The sequence below is a fragment of the Indicator indicator genome, chromosome 18, assembly GCF_027791375.1.
Source record: "Indicator indicator isolate 239-I01 chromosome 18, UM_Iind_1.1, whole genome shotgun sequence".
Lineage (NCBI taxonomy): Eukaryota > Metazoa > Chordata > Aves > Piciformes > Indicatoridae > Indicator > Indicator indicator.
The window spans coordinates 18655200-18670569 of NC_072027.1; the positions used below are offsets into that span (position 1 = coordinate 18655200).

At 50.8% G+C, this 15370-nt stretch overlaps 1 protein-coding gene across 1 annotated transcript in view; it reads right to left on the reverse strand.

The window, feature by feature from the left end:
* The window catches only part of SIL1 (SIL1 nucleotide exchange factor), a 116395-nt gene that overhangs the window by 80685 nt on the left and 20340 nt on the right, over nucleotides 1-15370 (reverse strand). The window contains exons 2-3 of the mRNA XM_054389205.1: nucleotides 14305-14419; nucleotides 9273-9408 (exon numbers count right to left, since the gene is read on the reverse strand). Coding sequence (XP_054245180.1) covers nucleotides 9273-9408; nucleotides 14305-14409 — 241 coding nt within the window. The 5' untranslated portion in view covers nucleotides 14410-14419. The remainder of the gene's footprint in view (nucleotides 1-9272; nucleotides 9409-14304; nucleotides 14420-15370) is intronic.

The following is a 15370-nucleotide window of genomic DNA, read 5'->3' on the forward strand; positions in this document are numbered from 1 at the left end:
GAAGTTCCACCTCAACATGAGGAGAAGCTTCTTTCGTGTGAGGGTGATGAAGTACTGGAGCAGGCTGCCCAGAGGGGCTGTGGAATCTCCTTCTCTGGAGATTCCAAACCCACCTGGATGTGTTCCTATGTGACCTGTCCTATGTGATCCTTCTTTGGTAGGGGGGTTGGACTGGATGATCTCTGAAGGTCCCTTCCAACCTCTACCATTCTGTGATTCTCTGATTCAGCAGCAGGAGCTGCACAGTTCTGAGGGCTCACATTACCAATATTCAAATACAGACATAGACACCTCCTGCATTTACAACACACTACAGAGCACCCAAACTGCAGTGCTATGCTTGTCCAATTCCAACCACAGAGTGGTTTATAAAGTGAGAGCCTTTGAGATTTCACTGCACATCTTCAGGGATGGTTCTATGCATTTCTGTTATTTGCTGCTGCTTCCCATCCCATTTTCCCCTATCAGGACTAGGGCAGTGATTGTCCCCTGCTACTCAGCACTGGTGGGGCCACACCTGGGTTCAGTTTTGGGCCCCTCACCCCAAGAAGGACACAGAGGGGTTGGAGCAGGTCCAGACAAGGGCAGCAAAGCTAGGGAAGGGTCTGGAGAACAGGGCTGAGGAAGAGAAGCTGAGGGCACTGGGGGTGTTCAGCCTGCAGAAAAGGAGGCTGAGGGGAGACCTCATTGCTCTCTACAGCTCCCTGAAAGGAGGTTGCAGTGAAGTGGGGGTTGGTCTCTTCTCCCACGGGACAAGTGACAGGATGAGAGCAAACAGCCTCAAGTTGCACTAGGGGAGGTTTAGGTTGAAGATTAGAAGAAGTTTCCTCACTGAAACAGTTCTCAAAGACTGGAGCAGGCTGCCCAGGGAGGTGGTGGAATCCCCATGTCCCTGGAGGTGCAGGAATGTGGTGCTGAGGGCCATGGTTTAGCCCCAGCCATGGTAGAGCTAGAGAATGGCTGGACTGGATGACCTGAAAGGTCTTTTCCAACCAAAATGATTCTCTGAGTCTCTGACCACTGAGTGCCTGTATTTGCAGTGCTGTGTGGAAGACACAGAAGGGAAATATTTTCCCTCATAGCATCTTTGGGAAGCAGACTTTGCTGCTTGCTTTTTCCAAGTCATCTGTCTTCCAAACAAAACAGGTATTGTAACATCTAGATAAGACAGAACATCACATCTTCACACAGTCTTTCCTCCCGGGTAAAAAGTAAGAGGATGAGAAGAAACAGCCTCAGGTTGTGCCAGGGGAGGTTTAGGTTGGATGTTGGGAAAAATTTCTTCATGGAAAAGAGTGGATAAGCCCTGGAACAGGCTGCTCAGGGAAGTGGTGGAAGCACCATCCCTGGAAGCATTCAAAACCCGTGTAGGTGTGGCACCTAGGGACAGGGTTTAGTGGTGGAAATGGCAGTGCTGGGTTGGACTCACAGGATCACAGGATGTCAGGGGTTGGAAGGGTCCCAAAGAGATCATCCAGTCCAACCCCCCTGCCACAGCAGGACCATAGAATCCAGCACAGGTCACACAGGAACACATCCAGACAGGCCTTGAAAGTCTCCAGAGAAGGAGACTCCACAACCTCTCTGTGCAGCCTGTTCCAGTGCTCTGTGACCCTCCCAGTGAAGAAGTTCCTCCTTGTGTTGAGGTGGAACCTCCTGTGCTGCAGCTTACATCCATTGCCCCTTGTCCTATCCCAGGGAGCAAGTGAGCAGAGCCTGTCCCCTCCCTCCTGACCCCCAGCCCTCAGGTATTTATAAACATTTATTAAATCTCCTCTAAGTCTTCCCTTTTCCAGACTAAAAAGCCCCAGGTCCCTCAGCCTCTCCTCATCAGGCAGTGCTCCAGCCCCTAATCATCCTTGTAGCCCTCCTCTGGACCCTCTCCAGCAGGTCCCTGTCCCTCTTAAAACTGGGGAGCCCAAAACTGAACACACTACTCAAGATGAGGTCTCACCAGGGCAGAGTAAAGGGGGAGGAGAACCTCCCTGGATCTGCTGGACACACTCTTCTTAATACACCCTAGGATCCCATTGGCCTTCTTGGCTACAAGAGCACATTGCTGACCCATGGTCTCGATGATCTTGGAGGTCTTCTCCAACCTTAATGTTTCTATGATTTCTCAGTGTGAATGACAAAGGCTCTGCAGCTCTGTCCTCTTCTGGACAAGGTCAGTGTTGTGCCTAAGGACCCAGCCCACTAACATTAATCATGTGAGGAAGTTTTTATGTTGAGGATGGTGAGACCCTGGCCCAGGTTGCCCAGAGAGGTGGTGGGTGCCCCATTCGTGGAACCATTCCAGGTGAGGCTGTCTGGGGCTCTAAGCAACCTGCTGTAGTTGCAGATGTCCCTGCTGACTGCAGGGGGTTGGACTGGATGAGCTTCAAAGGCTCCTTTCAACCCAAAGCATTCCATGATTCTATACCACACTGACTGAGCATCTCAAGCACTCCCAATCCTGCCCTCTCACCAACAACAGGCAGGGAAACACTGATCCCTCTTACACAGATCAGGACTAAGGGATGGAGAACTTGCTTTGTTTGACACATCTGCCCTCCAGTGCCCCTCACCAGAGCCAGAAGTGGCATGTGGAGCCTCAGCCCTGGCTCTTCTGCCAAAGAAGACTTTGAGTGTAAAGAGGAGTTAAGCACAAAAAGGTGTTATGGAGCCCATGCATCTTGTGATGTGTAGGTGAGAAGTCAAGGAAAGCCCAGGGGTCTGGGGAAGGCCAGAGAAGAGAGCATGAAGGCACCTGGTAATGAAAAGGACAGCCAACAAGATGTGTTTATGATATCAGAAGCTCCCTATGCAAGAGGGCAGATGGAAAACAAGCAGAGGCAGAGCTACTGGTGGCCAGAACTCTGCCTCCAAGCACTGGACATTTGCCTGCCTGGGCTTTCCTACCTGCTGTAACCACCCTGCAGCTCTCCCTGTTGCTGGCCAGAGAAGATTGTAACACCACCACACTGGAGATTTTTTTCCCCTCTGCACATCAGTAACAAGTTCTTTCATTCAAAAACACCTGGAAAAGCAGCATTTGCTTTGGTATAAATGAGGGGGTTCAAATCCCATTTGCCTTCCCTCTTCATGCAGATCTGTGCTGAGCTGATGAGGCTTCTGTTTCCCGGCTCACACACAAACCAGCACACCCTGGTGGTTTCACACCCTTCTTTCACAGCCCTCCCCTCCACTCTGCTGACAGAAAGATTTCAGAGCCCTGCACACACCTGCTTGGGTCAGGTCTAGGTCACCAAGCAGCCAATTCACATTAATTCAGCAAAGCAATTAGCAGGAGCTGGTGCAGCTCAGGGCACCCTGGTGAACAGCAGGAGCAAGATAGCTACCGACAAGGTGCAAGGAAGTGCTGCCAGCCACCACGTCACCCACACAGGCTGTGGGACAGGCCCTGGCACACAACTCCTGAACCAAAGGGATCCCTCCTGCCATAACCTTCTCCCCCCAGCTTAAAAAACCTCTTGGCTTAGAGCAGTGCTGGCTCACTCAGTCACTGAAAGCCCTTGAAAGACAAAGACTGGACACAAAACCTGATCAGGTTACTCCCCACCCTGAGTCCTCTTCTCTCCATAACCACAGCAAGTCCTTCAAAGCAGCTTCTGAAATTACCTCCCCCGTGTGAAAGCTTTCTCTGAGAACTGTGTTTCCATACCTGGGAAACCTTGTCTGGGAAGTAAACAAGACAGGGGAAGCCTGAGACAAGTATGAACAGCAAAGGTAGCTCCCAGCAGAGAAAGCAGCCCCAGGACGAGTGGAAGCTGCAGCCAGGGATATGTAAATGCTAAGCAAGGTGTCATCAGCTCCCTGCTGAACATGAGATGCTCTTTGCAGAAGCAGCAACAGGAGCATGCTCACATCAACTTCACTCTGGCAGTTTGATCAACAGCAGCAGTCATGGCTTCTTATTTTTAAACTGCAATATAATTAGGCACTTAGGAAAATGGCTCTGAGCAGCACAATCGCTGTCGAGTGACTGCAGCTCCCAGCACGGAGCTCTGCAAGGCACAAGGTTGTCACCACAGCCAGAGGTGCAGGCCAGCAGAGCTGGCTCCTCAGACATGCTCTGCAAACCCAAGAGAGATCCAGCACTGCCACATCTCCATTACCAACGTTTCTCTGCCTCTCTGGGCTGCAGGGAGCTGCTCCAGACCAAAGCCTTTCTGTGCCCCACTGCTGGCTCCTCTCAAATGGGAAGCCTGCAGAGCAGGCTGGACATGGTTTGCTATTTTGGGCAGATGAGGGTCCTGCTTGGACAGTGGACACATTAATTCCCAGCTTCAAACTGTCAGCTGAGAAACCTGCCAGCCAGTTTCTGCCTGTCAAGGAAGCTGCAGGGAGGTGGACAGAAAGCCCATCTGCAGAGGCACTGGGCGGCTGAGGACGAGATGATTACTCCCCTTTTGCCTTCCCAGTTAAACCCTTGTCTCTTATTTCCTTGTTCTTAATCTTCACAGCAACGTTTTCCCAGAGGAATCACCTCAGACCCTAATGTTGGGTGGGACATCTGCTGGTCAGTGATGTGAGTAGATGGTCAGAGCAATCCAAGTTTCCACCATCATCAGAAAAACAGAGGGAGGCAAGGTGCCCAAACAACAAAAGTAGGTAATTCCCAGGAAATGAATCATTCCCGTGCTCTAGGATGTTGCATGGCAGATTTGAGGTCACCTGGACACATGGAAGAAATGTTTTTATATACAGAGACTCCAAGAAAATGTCACATTGACAGAGAAGATCATCAGCCCCATCCAATCTTTCCGTTCATCTCTGCAACCTACAAAGTTCAACCATCAAGCAAGACCCCCTTCAAAAGTGGCAAGGTGTTTCTGCTGACAGACTCAGCTCCACACACTCAGCAGAGCTTAAGGCAGGCAGCACCAAAGCAAGTCACCTCTGCTATGCTTCTCCAGAGAGGTTCTGACTCACAAGGCTGCTATAGAATCATAGAAATGTTTAGGCTGGAAGAGTCTTGGGAGAAGAGATCAATCCCCCACTTCACTACAGCTTCCTTTCAGGGAGTTGTAGAGAGCAATGAGGTCTCCTCTCCTTCTCTAGGCTGAACACCCCCAGGCTCCCTCAGCTGTTCCTCCCCAGCCCTGTTCTCCAGACCCTTCCCCAGCTTCCTTGCCCTTCTCTAGAGATGCTCCAGCCCCTCAATGTCCTGCTTGGGGTGAAGAGCCCAAAGCTGAACCAATACTCCAGGTGTGGCTTCACCAGTGCCCAGCACAGGGGCACGATCACTGCCCTGCTCGTGCTGGCCACAGCATTGATGACCCAGGCCAGGAGGCTGGTGGCCTCCTTGGCCACCTGGGCACCTTCAGCTGGCTGTCAACCAACACCTCCAGGTCTTTCTCTGCTGAGCACTTTCCAGTCACTCTGTCCTAAGCCTGGAGCATTCATGGCTTGTTGTGATCCAAGAGCAGGACCCAGCACTTGGCCTTGCTGTACCTGATCCCATTGGCCTCAGTCCATCGATCCAGGCTGTGCAGCCCCCTTTGCAGACCAACACTCCCTCCCAGCTTAGTGTCATCTGCAAACTGACTGAGGGTGACCTCAATTCCCTTGTCCAGATCCCTGACAAAGATATGACAGAGACCTGGCCCCAGTGCTGAGCCCAAGGCACACATCCTCCTGCCCAAGCCAGCTGTGCTGGCACATTACTCAGAGCAAGGCAGGCAGCATCAATGCCTAACTGTTAAAGGACTCCAAGAAGCTTGACCAACCTTTCCACAGCCCATCAGCTGCCCAGCTGGCTGGCAGAAGAGACAACAGATCTCCTTGCTTGCAGACCACAGGCAGCAGAGCTCTTAGGGTAACTGTCTCCCTGTGTTTGCATCCAGCTACCTCCAGCAGCCTGAAGAGTGCACCTGACGAAAACCCAGCTCACACCTCAGGCTGCAAGGGAACAACTGCTCAGAGCAGTGTCACCTACACAACAAGAGCTGGATTTGGTGGAGGGATTTGACAAGTTCCAGGCTGATGACACTGCTGCAGGCTTGGAGGAAGCATAGTTTGATGTAACAGGGAATGAGGAAGAGCAGAGCAAAACTGGGAACACAGGTGGTAATGTGAGCAACAGCAGGGCCGGGCAGCAAGGAGATGTAAGAGGAGTGGTGATGGAGGAAACATAGCTCTGAGCTCCCTGCCACTGCCCAAAACTGAAAATCCAGGCTTTAAACCAAAACATTTGCTTCCCTGGGAGAGACTGAGACTGTTTGCTGCAGGGATACAATGGAAGATGGTGTGAGGGCACCCTGGAGAGCAAGCCTCTGAGAACTGTGCTGAGCAGACATCAGCCAACTCAGCCAGGGCTCTCCTCGGCTATGAGGGAGTGAAATCCCATCAGGAAAAGATTAGATACACTGCCAAGGTGTCTAAAACACTGCTAAAGGACTGCAAGGCACATCCCTGACAGTGTACAAAAGCTGCAGAGCTGTGGTGCTGAGGGCCTTGGTTTAGCACCAGCCTGGGCAGACGGACGTAATGGTTGCACTGGATGACCTTAAAGGGCTTGTCCAACCAAAATGATTCCATGACTCTAACACTGCACACACCCTTGAAATGAGGATCCCTGGGGGCTAGACAATAAGCCAGGCCACCATGTAAGCCTTTTACAAGAGTGACCTCCACAAGCCCCTTGCTGCATGTGGAGCTCCTACAAAAATGAAGCAGAACAAACCACCCAAGCCATGGAGGAGGTGCTTCACGAACCCAACCAGCAACACTGCTGATAATGACTGCAAGCTTTACACACATTCTGCTTCATCAAGGGTGGTGGGGACCTGCCAGCTTGCATGCTGAGCAGGGCCAGCACATGCCTGCCATACATAACGGTATCAAAATGCAACAGAAGTACACAGTGCAGCTCTGGGAATTGCAGGGGCTTCTGCTAGGCACTTACCTTATACAAAGATTTACCTTTGGAAAAGTCCTTCTGCTGTATCTGGCAGAAACTTTGGGACAAATGGATCCTGTATTTATTCAGTCAGTGACAATGCTGAGCCCAGGATAAAGCTCTTTTAAATTCAGAGCACTTTAGAGAAATTAATTACCAGGTAGTTCACCCTTCTGAGGTGGGGAGGTATTACACCTGCATATACATGAGGACACCAGTGCACAAGTGGATTAAACACCTTGCTCAAAACCCCAGAGGCTGGCTTACTGATCATCCTAATTGCTGAAAGCTGTGTGCACAGGCAGCTGGGGGGGTGCTTAAAGGGGCTTATCCTCTCCACAGCCTTCTCCAGTGCTCCAGTTTTGCAGTGAAGCCAGCCTGCTTGCTTGTGTCTTAGAATCACTGAATGGTTTGGATTGGAATGAACCTTAAAGATCATCTAGTTCCAACCCCTCTGCCATGGGCAGGGACATGTCCTACTAGATCACCTTGCTCGAGGCCCCATCCAACATGCCTTTGAACAGTTCTAGGCTTGGAGCTTCCACAGTTTCTCTGGGCAACATGTTCCAGCACCTCACCACCCTCATGGGGAAGAATTTCTTCCTAATGTCTAATCTCAGTCAAGCTTCTTCCATTAGAAGCCATTACTCCTCATCCTCTCACTCCATGCCTTTGTAAAAAGTCCCTCCCCAACTCTCCTGTAGCCCCCTTCAGATACTGGAACGCTGCTCTAAGGTCTCCTTAAAGTCTTCTCTTCTCCAGGTTGGAACAATCCAAACTCTCTCAGCCTGTCTTCATAGGAGAGGTGCTCCAGTCCTCTAATCATCTTTGTCTCTAATCATCCTCTGGCCCCACCCCAACAGGTCCCTGTCTGTGCTGAGGACTCCAGAGCTGCCCCAGCACTGCAGGGGTCTGAGCAGAGCACAGCAGAGGGGCAGAATCCCCTCCCTGCCCCTGCTGCCCACACTGCTGGGGATCAGCCCAGGACATGGGTAGTTTCTGGGCTGTGACCACATGGTGCTGGTTCATGTGGAGCTTCAGCACCAGCACCTCCAAGTCCTTCTCCTCAGAGCTGCTTTCTACTCAGCCTGTATCCGTGCTTGGGATTGCCCCAACACAGGTGCAGGACCCTGACCTTGCCTTTGTTGTCTTCTCACCATACATGTCCCATACTCATCTAATACAAGACACCAACCAAAACCCAGGTAGAACTTTTTTGTGGGATGTAAAAAGGCTGGATTGGACACAGCCAAGGAACAGGAAAATCCATTGATAAAAGCTGTGTAGCATAACATTGCTGGCTCCTTATCAGCCTGCCACAGCACAGCATTCCAGCAGCCCACACTGGAGCACAGCAGAGCTGAGATGCTGTGTGCCAGCAAACCTGAGAGAAGCTGACCCTTGACAAAGCCTACAAAGAATGAAATGGCTCCTGAGCTAGTGCAGAAACACATAGAATCACAGAATTGTCAGGGTTGGAAGGGACCTCAAGGCTCAGCCAGTCCCACCCCCCCTGCCATGGGCAGGGACACCTCACATCACAGCAGGTTGCTCACAGCCACATCCAGCCTGGCTGCAAAACCCTCCAGGGATGAGGCTTCCACCACCTCCCTGAGCAACCTGTGCCAGTCTCTCACCAACCTCATGGGGAAGAATTTCTTCCTAACATCCAGTCTGAATCTACCCACTTCCAGTTTTGCTCCATTCCCCTCAGTCCCATCACTACCTAACACCCTCAAAAGTCCCTCCCCAGCTTTCTTGGAGCCCCCTGCAGATACTGGAAGGCCACAAGAAGGTCTCCTTGGAACCTTTGCTTCTCCAGACTGCACAACCCCAACTCTCTCAGTCTGTTTCCATAGCAGAGCAGCTCCAGCCCTCTGCTCATCCTCATGGCCCTTCTCTGGACACTTTCCAGCACCTCCAGATCCTTCCTGTAACAGAGGTTCTGGAACTGGACACAGAGCTCCAGGTGGGGTCTCACCAGAGCAGTGCAGATAGGCCCTGCTGGCCACGCTTCTCCTGATGCAGCCCAGGCTCTGGTTGGCTTTCTGGGCTGCAAGTGTACACTGACAGCTCAAATTGAGTTTCTCATCCACCAGCACTCCCCAAGTCCACATCACCACCTACGAGCCAGGTGGCAGCCCCCTCACCCTGCTTCAGTGAACTGAAAGCACTTTAGCACCACTGCCATGGCTGGTCAGCTCGTGATGGCCTCTTGTCCCTCTGCTGGGTCACTGGGCCTGCACCTTTCTGGCTGCACAGCAGCAGAGGAGCTGATTGTCATGGGAACAAAGAGGGAGTCGGAGCGGCGCGAGGCTCCTGGCAGTGCTGACAGGTGGGAGGCTGTAATTAGCCACCAGCAAGTTACCTGGGCGGAGGGTTTGCCACTGATGCGTGGGGTAAAACACTTCCAGGTCCTCAGGATCAGCATCATCTTCTGTCAGAGGCTCTTTCCCACTGTCATCTTTGATGTCGCTCTCTTCTATTTTTGTCAGGGCAAACTCCTTTTTGGATAGAAGAGATTCAGCTCATTAGCAATTGCAGCTGGGTAATGATTTAGTGCCAGCTGAGAATACAAAATTTTTCTCCCTCACCAGCAGTTATCTTTTTCTTATTATTGTTTTGGGTTGTGTTTTTTGGGGGGTTTTGGGTTTTTTTTCTTGGTGACCTCCGAGCTTCTTTCCACACGGTTAAATTTAGATTTAAAGCAATATTAAAGGTTAAAGATGCATAACTAGCAAGACATTTGTGCTGAACAAAGCAATTACAGCTTCTTTTCCTATTCCAGTGCAGGCTGCAGGTTTAAAAAGCAAGAACCTCACCTATGAAAGAGGCAGAGGCAGGAGCCCTGGCTGTTCTCAGGGTTGTGTAACATTGGCAGCCCCTGTTTTCCCCTGCCTAAAAATATGTCAAACTTTTAACTTTCCTTCAGCTGAATTTCTTCCACACGAGTGGAAGGCCTCCAGCGTTGGGGTGGTTTGTTGGGTTTGCTGTCTTCTTCTTTTTTTTTTTTTTTTTTCTTAAATGCATTTATTTCAGGCTTGGAGAAGATTTCAGCTAAAATAGTTCAGCTCTTTCCGAAATAGGACATGGGGAAAACACACCGACTTGCCCACAGGATTCAAAACAGGAGCCTCCTTTTCCCCACCTGTTCCCAGTGTCCTCCCAGGCTTTTAAAACAATGAGGCAGCAATTCCATCACCACCCACACAGGAAGTGCAGCATGGGGATGGCAGAGGTGTGGTAGATCAGCTGGCACGTGGGGGTGCAACGTTACACAGAGGGAAGAATTGTGACTGCTCAGCCTGCAGAAGAGAAAGCTCTGGGGAGACCTGGAGCTGCATTTCAGTATCTGAAGGGAACCTACAGGAAGGCTGGGGAGGGACTGGTTAGAAGGGCTTGGAGTGATAGGATGAGGGGCATTGGTTTGAAACTGGAACAGGAGAGGTTTAGGCTGGACATCAGGAGGAAGTTCTGCACCATGTGGGTGGTGAAATACTGGAAGAGGTTGCCCAGGGAGGTGGTTGAAGCCCCATCCCTAGAGACATTCAGGATCAGACTCAACGTGGCACTGTGCAGCCTAATCTAGTTGGAGGTGTCCCTGCTGCCTGCAGGGGACTTGGACAAGATAACCTTTGAAGGTTGGTTCCAACCTGATGCAATCTGTGAATGTGTGGGGAAAAAAAAAAAAAAAAAAAAAAAAAAGGAGAAGGATGAAAAGCAGGGAAAAAAAAATTCCTTGCTGTGAGGGAAACCTCATGGTGGACTGCAAAGGCTCCCTAGGGAGCTGGTAGGAGTCAGGCAGAACTGCTAGGGGTAAAATTATGGAGAGCACACAGCAAGTAACGACCTGGTGCTATCTCACCCCAGGCTATTAAGTGCTCTGCAAGCAGGGTTTTGCTGTGCTGGTTTTCACAGGGACAGATAAGCTGGCCCCAGCCAGCTCAGCTTCCATTGCAGGGAGTATTATCAGCTGCTGATATCGCCAAGGACGACACCGCTGAATAACTTCAAATAACCAGGGGAAGATTACTCCTAAGTGTGGGCAATTAGAATAAGAGTCACAGCTCACTTCAGGACGTGTTTTGATATTAATCCTTAGAACAGTTTTCACGGGGAGGGGGGGGAAATTAAAAAAAAAAAAAAAGAAAAAAAGGTCAATTAAGAGGTTAAGTGGAAGTTTTAGACCATGTTCTGCCTCCACCTTTTCCATCTCTTGGCAAAAAAAAAATGTGTCTGTATTTTCTAGCAGAACCTGGTGCTTTACATGCAGAGATCCATTATATCCAACCTTGGAGAGGCTTTCTGAGCAAGAGGAACACCAGCCTGAGCACAACATGGACCTGAGGGAGCAGGTCCAGAGGAGGCCACAAAGATGATCAGGGGGCTGGAACACCTCTGCTATGAGGACAGGCTGAGGGAGGTGTTCAGCCTGGAGAAGAGAAGGCTCCAGGGAGACCTTAAAGCAGCCTTCCAGTACCTGAAAGGGGCTACAAGAAGGCTGCAGAGGGACTGTTTGCAAAGGCCTGCAGGGACAGGATGAGGGACAATGGCTTGATATGAGAGCAGAGCAGATTTAGAGTGGATGTTAGAAATAAGTTCTGCACCAGGAGGGTGGTGGAACACTGCAACTGGTTGCCTAGGGAGGTAGTTGAGGCTCCATCCCTGGACATATTCAAGGTCAGGCTCAACAAGGCTCTGTGCAACCTGATCTAGTGGAGGATGTCCCTGCTGACTGCAGGGGGAGTAGGACTGGATGAGCTTTGGAGGTCCCTTCCAACCCAAACCATTCTATGGTTCTATGAATTAGCCCCCACCGTGGCAGCGCTCAAAGAGGGGTGACAAACTGTCAGGAGGGACTGACATTTGGGAAACAGACCAGGAAGCAGAGCTCCACTCCTGCTTTCCCTGTGCATCAGGGCCTTCCAAGTGTTCAGATGATGACAAATGGTTAAAGCTCAGTAGCAATCAGAAGCATCAAAAGCCAGGTTCCACTAATGAAAATCAATGGTAACGTTTTCTGAGCCAAGACACCAACAGGACTGAAATAAATGACTCAGAGCAGTTATTACTTAGCTTATTTATGCCACTATATTATTATCCAACAGGAGCTTAAGGATACAAGGCACTGTAAATTTACCAACAGGCCTCCCAGTGTTGTATCTGTTAAAACACATAATGGTGATGGCTGATGTTTACCAGCTCTAAATGTGCAGTAAGAATAAAAGGATGTGACTTGCTTCATTACAATGTTTCTGCCTCTGCTTGGCCTCACAGCTCCTTTGCTACCCTCCATTTTCATCAGTATTTATGGCAAAAAAGTGATTCCTCGTTGATAAAGAAATTAGGCAGAGTCCTCATTTTTTTTTTGGCTTGTTTTCATAATTAAAATAGTAGAAAGCAAGCTGTTTTCTAAAGAACAATGAGCATTTCCTTACAGGCAAAAAGCCTCCTGGCTTTGTCAGCCTGAAATCAACTGCAGCAAGCTGAAAAGACTCAGCAAGGAGGCTCTGAGACAACCTGAGGTCTGTTTGCAGTAAAGGAGGGATGTGGCCACCACAGAGCTGTTGCAGGGCAGTGCAGGAAAAGGGGAATCACAGAATCATAGAATGGCTTGAGCTGGAAGGGACCTTAAAGGTCATCCAGATCCAACCCCCTGCCATGGGCAGGGACACCTCCCACCAGCCCAGGTTGCTCAAGGCTTCATCCAACCTGGCCTTGAACACCTCCAGGGATGAGGCAGCCACAACTTCTTTGGGCAACCTGTTCCAATGTCTCACCATCCTCACAGCAAGGAATTTTTTCCTAATGTCTACCCTAAATCTACCCTGCTCCAGTTTCAAACCACTGCCTCTCATCCTATCACTCCCAGCCCTTAAAATAGTCCCTCCCCAGCTTTCCTGGAGCCCCTTCAGGTACTGGAAAGCTGCTCTAAGGTCTCCTTGGAGCCTTCTCTTCTCCAGGCTGAACAACCCAACTCCCTCAGCTTGTCACTATAAGGGAGATGCTCCAGCCCTCTGATCACCTTTGTGTTTTCCTCTGGACCCTCTCCAACAGGTCCATGTCCCTCTCGTGTCAGGGCCTCCAGAGGTGGATACAGTGCTCCAGGTGGGTTCTTACAAGAGCAGAGTGGCAGATCAGGGTCATCATAGAATGGCTTAGGTTGGAAGGGCCTCAGAGATCATCTCCTCCAACCTCCCTGCCACAGGCAGAGCTAACAACCCACTTCATTAATCCTGCCTGAACCTCAGCCTCAGGCTGCCAGCCAACTCGGGCACCTATCACTGGATGCCTGTCCCAGTGCTTGCTCTCCATCTGGGATGACTGTGCTCTACCTCCAGCCTCCTCCCACCCCTCTCTGAAATAAAGACAAATTATCTCATCATTACAGGACTCCAGGTGGGCCCCAGGCTTGGGGCTGTTCAGCCTGGGGAAGAGCAGGCTCCATGGAAACCTTCTGGTGGCCTTTCAGGACTTAAAGGGGCCTCTAAAGAAAAAAATGGGGACAGACTTTTGAGCAGGGCCTCTTGTGGCAGGACAAAGGGGTGATGGTTTAAACTAAAAGAGAGAAATCTAGAGCAGATAGAAGGAAGAAATATTTTACACTGAGGGTGGTGAGACCCTGTCCCAGCATGTCCAGAGAGGTGGGAGATGCCCCATCCCTGGAACCATTGCAGGTCAGGTGGTTTGGGGCTCTGAGCAACTGCTCTGGTTGTAGATAACCCTGCTGACTGCAGGGGGGTTGGACCAGCTGAGCATTAAAAGTCCCTTCCTACCCAAACCAATCTGGGATTCTATGAGCCTACTGATCTAGGAGGGTCTGGCACCTGGGGCTCAGAAGCAGAACCCAAACCAGGGGAGTTTGGCACACCTGTTTGCAAAGGGCCAAGGAGCATCCACTCAGCTCAGCTGCCACTTCAGAGCAAGACTGCTAGTAGCAAAATCCATCACATGGGACAACAGGACCTGAGAGGATGCTCTTCTAAGCCTGACTCACTTGCAGTGACTCAGCAGAGGAACCTAACTGAGGACAGCTCTTCCCCTCTTCTTGCTACTAGACCACATAATTAGCTTTGCCTCTTGCCATGGGGGGAACGTGTGACAACTCCAAATAGAAAAAGTGGCACCTAGCAAGCCAGAGCTGCCTGAGTTGCACTCTCCCCATTGCAAAGCCTCCACATTGCTGAGTTCCTGGGGTGCAGCAAGCAGTCTGGAGAAAGAAACCCTTCTGAGATGTTCTTATTGCAGACCCACTGTGGAGGAGAGGTGATTCACCAACCTCTGCTACACCCTGCTTGGGCCTACAGAAGGACCAGGTAAGCCTGTCACCCCACCAGGGACTCCAGTGGCTGGACAGCTGTTTCTGAGCACAGCTCCTGGCCAGGGCAGCCAACACTTACAGGAACTCTGTCACTCAGGCTTGACCAGGAAAACAGCACAGCAACCACCAGAAGCAGCAGGCTGACTTTGGCAGCAGCAGAGGGGAGTCCAGCCCAGTGAAACATCTCCACCAGCCTGAAATGCAAAGGGAAATAAAGCCAACAATCTCTGAGTCCATGTTGTCACAAGTTTCAGCAGCCTTTCTGTGATGTTTTGCAACACAGCACGGGTTCAGGGGTGTGACACTGCGGGACACACAACAGCTCGAGGTGTTAGTGCACAGCAGATAGCAAGGGGGGGCTGGATTTTAACTGCTAATGGAGTTTGTGACAGGTAACAACAAAGCAGCTGACCCTGCAGGGGCTGATACCTCCCCTGGAAAATATGAAGAGAGCTGCAAGTCTTGTTTAAAATCTCTGTGTTAGTGCCATGGATGACAACACCAGGGAAAAACAGAGATCACTGCAACCCTGTGGAGGCTTTTTATGTCTGTGCCTCATTGCAAGCACAGAGGAGGCTGTGACAATTCAAATTAAACAGAGCTACAGCCACCAAGGGAAGAGAAGGAGAAAAGCAGCCAGAGAGGAGATCTGATCAAAGCTCAGCAAGAGCTAGAGGGGGTGGGGGGGCAAGAAAATGGGGCCAGACTCTTGCCAGTGGTGCCCAGGGACAGGACAAGGGGCACTGGGAACAAAATGGCACCCAGGAGGTTCTGCCTGAAGAGGAGAAAACTCTTTGGTGTGAGGGTGCTGGAGGCATGGAGCAGGTTGCCCAGAGAGGTTGTGTCTCCTTCTCTGGAGAGATTCCAAACCTCCCTGGCCATTATGATCCTGGGGAAGCTGCTGTGGGTACCCTGCTTTAGCAGAGGGGTTAGACTGGATGATCTCCAGGGGTCATTTCCAGCCCCCACCATGCTGGGATTCTGGGATTGCGTGATCAAGGTTTTCTCTAAATCCATATGTAGCTCTTTTTAGGAAAGCAGCATTTGCAGAGGTGAGCAAGGTTTAGGTGGTGGTTCCTACAGCACAAGGCTTTCCCTGCTCCTCACAGCACGATCTCCTCTGGCCCATGAGTCCAGGAGCCAGC